Consider the following 6407-nt stretch of genomic DNA (forward strand, 5'->3'; position numbering starts at 1 on the left):
AAGAAAGAGAGAGAGGAGATAGAAAGAGACAGAAAAAGTAAAAGAGAGAGAGAGAGAAAGAAGGACAGAGAAAGAGAGAAAGAAAGAGAGAGAAGGAGAGATAGAAAGAGACAGAAAAAGTGAAAGAGAAAGAGAGAGAAAGACAGGGAGAGAGAAAGAAGGACAGAGAAAGAGAGAGAAAGAAAGAGAGAGGGAGATAGAAAGAGACAGAAAAAGTGAAAGAGAGAGGGAGAGAGAAAGAAGGGCAGAGAAAGAGACAGAGAAAGAAAGAGAGAGAGGAGAGAAAGAGACAGAAAAAGTAAAAGAGAGAGAGAGAGAGAGAAAGAAGGACAGAGAAAGAGAGAAAGAAAGAGAGAGAGGAGAGATAGAAAGAGACAGAAAAAGTGAAAGAGAAAGAGAGAGAAAGACAGGGAGAGAGAAAGAAGGACAGAGAAAGAGAGAGAAAGAAAGAGAGAGGGAGATAGAAAGAGACAGAAAAAGTGAAAGAGAGAGAGAGAGAAAGACAGGGAGAGAGAAAGAAGGACAGAGAAAGAGAGAGAAAGAAAGAGAGAGAGAAGGAGAGATAGAAAGAGACAGAAAAAGTGAAAGAGAAAGAGAGAGAAAGACAGGGAGAGAGAAAGAAGGACAGAGAAAGAGAGGGAAAGAAAGAGAGAGAGAGAAGGAGAGATAGAAAGAGACAGAAAAAGTGAAAGAGAGAGAGAGAAAGACAGGGAGAGAGAGAAAGAAGGACAGAGAAAGAGAGGGAAAGAAAGAGAGAGAGAGAAGGAGAGATAGAAAGAGACAGAAAAAGTGAAAGAGAGAGAGAAAGACAGGGAGAGAGAGAAAGAAGGACAGAGAAAGAGAGGGAAAGAAAGAGAGAGAGAGAGAGAGAGAGAGGCATACAAAATACAAATGCACACAAGCAAACCCTGCCCTTCCCTTTATGAACTTGGATATAGCTTCTCCTCGACTTACGGCCACAACTGAGCCCACCCTTTCCAGAAGTCCCCAGCCAGCCTGCATGAAGAGGGGTGGAGCTCAGGTCCCACAATTCCCCAGCTGGCATTTTTTTTATGATCTGTGGATTTTCTTCCCTTCCCTTCCCTTCCCTTCTTTTATCTTCCTTTCCTTTCCTTTCCTTTCCTTTCCTTCCTTTCTACTTCCCTTCGCTCCATTCCCTTTGCTCCCCTCCCCTCCCCTCCCCTCTCTTCCCTTCCCGTCTCCTTTTCTTTCATTCCCTCCCTTCCCTTCCTTCCCCTTCCCTTCCCTTCCCTTTCTCCTTTCCTTCCCTCACTTCCTTTCCTTTCCTTTCCTTTCCTTTCCTTTCCTTTCCTTTCCTTTCCTTTCCTTTCCTTTCCTTCCCTTCCCTTTTTCACTATTGCTTTGCCATGTCTGTTTCTTCCTTTCCTTTCCTTTCCTTTCCTTTCCTTTCCTTTCCTTTCCTTTCCTTTCCTTTCCTTTCCTTTCCTTTCCTTTTCCCTTCCCTTTCATTTCCTCCTATTTCTCTTCCTTTCCTTTCCTTTCCTTTCCTTTCCTTTCCTTTCCCTTTCCCTTCCCTTTCATTTCCTCCTATTTCTCTTCCTTTCCTTTCCTTTCCTTTCCTTTCCTTCATTTATTTTCCTTTCCTTTCCTTTCCTTTCCTTTCCTTTCCTTTCCTTTTCCCTTCCCTTTCATTTCCTCCTATTTCTCTTCCTTTCCTTTCCTTTCCTTTCCTTTCCTTTCCTTTCCTTTCCTTTCCTTTCCTTTCCTTTCCTTTCCTTCATTTATTTTCCTTTCCTTTCCTTTCCTTTCCTTTCCTTTCCTTTCCTTTCCTTTCCTTTTCCCTTCCCTTTCATTTCCTCCTATTTCTCTTCCTTTCCTTTCCTTTCCTTTCCTTTCCTTTCCTTTCCTTCTTTCCTTTCCTTTCCTTTCCTTTCCTTTCCTTTCCTCCTAATTCTCTCCCTTCCCCTTCCCTTCCCCTTCCCTTCCCTTCCCTTCCCCCCTTTCCTTTCCTTCTTTCCCTTCCCTTCTTCCTGTGATGCCAACATTCTCCACATTCGTTCTGCTGACTTTCCAATGGAGGTCGGATCCGTCTCTCCGCTCCAAAGGCCGGATCAGCAGAGTCGGATGTCCTGGGAATATGACAACTTCTGCTGAATTCGTCGGATAAAAATAGCCTCTCCAACATTTCGGGAATGGAAATTGCAGATCACCCAGGACATCGCCGGGAGGGGTTCATTTTTTTTTGCTTCCTGCATGCACAGATGATAGTCACCCCAGCCCCTGCTACTGGGAGTGACAGAAGCCCAAATGACTGACAGGGTCTTAGAGGTCCTCTAGACTAACCCCCTACTTAGAGCAGGGATTCTGGGGGCAGGTAAACCTGGGAAAACATTATAGCAGAGTGAAGTCCTTCCCGGTTGGCACGTTACAGAAAACGGGGTAAGATTACACTTTTATTTATTTATTCATGATATTTATATAACTCCCATCTTACAAAAGCCAGAGTAGAAACTGGGAAATCTAAGAAATCTAAGGCGGGACTAGAACTCACCGTCTCCTGGCGATTGGCCCAAAGTCACCCAGCTGAGTTTCATGCCTAGGACGGGACTAGAACTCACCGTCTCCCGGCGATTGGCCCAAAGTCACCCAGCTGAGTTTCATGCCTAGGACGGGACTAGAACTCACCGTCTCCCGGCGATTGGCCCAAAGTCACCCAGCTGAGTTTCATGCCTAGGACGGGACTAGAACTCACCGTCTCCCGGCGATTGGCCCAAAGTCACCCAGCCGAGTTTCATGCCTAGGACGGGACTAGAACTCACCGTCTCCCGGCGATTGGCCCAAAGTCACCCAGCTGAGTTTCATGCCTAGGACGGGACTAGAACTCACCGTCTCCCGGCGATTGGCCCAAAGTCACCCAGCTGAGTTTCATGCCTAGGACGGGACTAGAACTCACCGTCTCCCGGCGATTGGCCCAAAGTCACCCAGCTGAGTTTCATGACTAGGACGGGACTAGAACTCACCGTCTCCCGGCGATTGGCCCAAAGTCACCCAGCTGAGTTTCATGACTAGGACGGGACTAGAACTCACCGTCTCCTGCTTTGTAGCCTAATGCCTTAACCATAGACCCAACTGGCTCTTCCTTTCTCTAACCACAGGTCCCATCAGCCCCACACTAGGATGCACCAGGCTGGGGAAATCCCTTGCAGACGGACTCTCCTTTCGTCCTTGCCCGTGTGTGTGTCGTGGAGACCAAGGATAGGAGCCACCGCCTTCCGCTCGGCCTTCCCTGTAGCTAGTCAGAGCGAAGCGGGCAGGAGAGACAGGCTTAAGAGAAAAGTTTCTAACTTTTTTCCCACTCTCTCCCGTTTCACATCCATCACCTGTCTCCCACGTTGGGTGTCTGGGCAGCCACAAAAGTCCTTGGTTGGTTTGCCGAAATCGCCTCTCATCAAAGGTTTTCCGGCGATGGGAAAGCCAAGAGCAAGGGGTCTTCAACCTTGGCCCTTGGATGACTTGTGGACTTCAACTCCCAGAATTCCTCAGCCAGGCAAGTGTTGAAGGAGTTGAAGGGAAGGAGTTGAAGTCCCCAAGTCATCCAAGGGCCAAGGTTGAAGACCGCTGGCCAAGAGCAAAGCCCGTGCTCCGATTCCCCCGTGCAAAGAGCAAGCTAGCCCGCTAGCGTGATTAGCCAACAAGAAACATGGGAACCACAAAGGCGGTTGTTGAGCCGATCACGCCCGGTGCTACGATCTTTGGCTTGAGTTGGGTCTGTGGGTTGGTGCGTACAAACCGATGCACAAAGGTGGAGAGTTTAACCAAGCCTTCTTCCCTTTGGATTTAAATCAGACTTCAACTGCCCAGAATTTCGCAGCCAGCCAGTTCTTATCCAGAAGAAAAAGCGTAATTCTTGTTTCCACCTTTTTTTTCCCCCTTCCTTCCTCTCTCATCAGGATCCACCCTCTCCCCTTCACCTTCCTTCCTTCCTTCCTTCCTTCCTTCCTTCCTTCCTTCCTTCCTTCCTTCCATCCTTCCTCCCTCCCTCCCTCCCTCCCTCCTTTCTTCCTCTATTCTTTGACTCTCTCCCTCCCTTTCTTTCACTCTTCCTTTCCTTTCCTTTCCTTTCCTTTCCTTTCCTTTCCTTTCCTTTCCTTTCCTTTCCTTTCCTTTCCTTTCCTTCCCTTCCCTTTCCTTCCCTTTCCTTCTCTCTATTCTCTTTCCTTTCCTTTTTCTCTATTCCATTTCCTTCCCCCCCCCTCTCTCTCTCTTAAATGGATTTGGTTAAGATGGCGATGTAAATAGCTTTAAAGAAAGAGATATGTTTAAACCGTAACCTTAAGCTTAACCCTCTCTCTCCATCTCTCCTCTCCTCTCCTCTTTTGCCCTATCCTATCCTATCCTATCCTATCCTAAGGGATGCAGTGGCTCAGTGGGTTAGGACGCTGAGCTTGTCGATCAGAAGGTCGGCAGTTTGGCGGGTCGAATCTCGAGTGCCGCGTAACAGAGTGAGCGCCTGTTACTCGTCCCAGCTTCTGCCAACCTAGCAGTTCGAAAGCACGTAAAAAAAATGCAAGTAGAAAAATAGGGACCACTCCGGTGGGAAGGTAGCAGCGATCCGTGCGCCTTTGGCGTCTAGTCATGCCGGCCACACGATCACGGAGACGTCCTCGGACAAGCGCTGGCTCTTCGGCTTTGAAACGGAGATGAGCACTGGCCCCTAGAGTCGGAAACGACTAGCACGCGTGTGCGGGGGAACCTTTACCTATACCTTTTAGCCTAGCCTAGCCCAGCCCAGCCTAGCCTAGTCAGGAGTTGAATTCAATTCAGCTTCAATTCTGGGAGTAAAAACCCGCACCTCTTAACACTGCCGAGCTTTAGAAACAGCCATCCGGGCGGTTTATAAGCAGAAGACCGAACACGGAAGGAACTCAACGATCTTGGTCAGTATTTTTCAACCTCGGCCACTTTAAGAGGTCTGCACTTAAAACTCCTAGACTTGACTGGGACTTGGCTGTGGAATTCTGGGTGCTTAAGAAGTCCAGTCCTTTCAAAGTGGCTGAGGATGAGAAATGCTGGCACTGATCCACAAGGCAGAATCCCCGGGCCAATCGGCTGAAGTTTTTCAATTATCCAAACATCTTCCCTTTGTTTCTCTCTTTCTCTCTCTCTCCCCTGCAGGATACCTCCCAGCCTGTCTCCCTTCCTCAGGTTACAAGAATGAAAAGAAGAAAGCCCAGCGCCAGGGGGCCTCTCCTGACCCCCTTTACACCCCGATCCAGGAGGATTACAGCGATCCCGAAAGCCCGCAATCCAGCCTCTCGTCTCACTACTTCCAGGGCGAAGCGGCCGTCACCGAGAGCTACTCCATGGACGCCTTCTTCATCCTTGACGGGCGGTCCCGCCGGCGATCCGAGGGTCCTCGCCGGGGGGGACACCGCCACGCCTGCACCGAGTGCGGCAAGACCTATGCCACCTCTTCCAACCTCAGCCGGCACAAGCAGACGCACCGCAGCCTGGATAGCAAGCTGGCCCGCAAGTGCCCGACATGTAGCAAGGCCTACGTCTCTATGCCGGCTCTGGCCATGCACCTGCTGACCCACAACCTCAAACACAAGTGCGCCGTGTGCGGCAAAGCCTTCAGCCGGCCGTGGCTGTTGCAGGGACACATGCGCTCGCACACCGGCGAGAAGCCCTTCGGCTGCTCCCACTGCGGCAAGGCCTTCGCTGACCGCTCCAACCTGCGCGCGCACATGCAAACCCACTCGGCGCTCAAGCACTACCGTTGCAAGCAATGCCACAAGACTTTCGCCCTCAAATCCTACCTCCACAAACACTACGAATCGGCCTGCTTCAAGGGGCCGGAGCATGCCTGCCCGGCGGGGAACTGACCCCAAGCTGGTGCAGGGAGTTCCCACGCCTGCAGCCTCCCTCCTCCTGGCCTTCCCGGAGTTAATTCCTACTTCACAAAATGGAACCTCGCCGAAGCCAGGAGGATCCCTGGGAAAAATCGCAGGGCACCGCAGCGCTGCGCGTTTGAGGCGAGCGCTGCAACCTCAGCGAACTCTCTTCCTAAAACTCAGCGGACTGGGTTCACACAACACGTATAACCCAACGAAAGTCAAGAGGGTAACAGACACCTGCCCGGCCTGCTACGTTCGGCTGTTCTTAAGCGTTGCTCAGGTCCTGTACGCATGCAAGCAAAGCTCAGAAGTCGATCTGCCTTCAGCCCCTGGATTAGTCCGTGCTTTGAAGAACTGGACGGATTTAAAAAACCTGGCTTAAGCCTGTCGGGCGAATGCTACCCGTGGCTGGATTCGCACAACGCACCGGGCCAGGCTGCAGTGGGGTTCTCGGTCTTTGCCGTGTGCCGACACATCGTACCTGCGGCAGCCCTCAAATTCACTCACCCAGAAAGCGGAGAAAACATCTGTGGATGAATTAACGAACTA

The 6407-nt window shown here is 50.4% G+C and overlaps 1 protein-coding gene across 1 annotated transcript; it reads left to right on the plus strand.

The window, feature by feature from the left end:
• Nucleotides 1–3138: 3138 nt before the first annotated feature.
• On the plus strand, nucleotides 3139–5846 carry SCRT2 (scratch family transcriptional repressor 2; the record flags this gene model as incomplete). Its single annotated transcript, XM_083358112.1, has 2 exons — nucleotides 3139–3271; nucleotides 5137–5846. 2 exons carry the CDS (start codon nucleotides 3139–3141, stop codon nucleotides 5844–5846), a joined length of 843 nt encoding a protein of 280 aa, XP_083214238.1.
• Between the last annotated feature and the right edge of the window lie 561 nt (nucleotides 5847–6407).

This window comes from Vipera ursinii, assembly GCF_947247035.1.
Source record: "Vipera ursinii genome assembly, chromosome: 3".
Taxonomy (NCBI): domain Eukaryota; kingdom Metazoa; phylum Chordata; class Lepidosauria; order Squamata; family Viperidae; genus Vipera; species Vipera ursinii.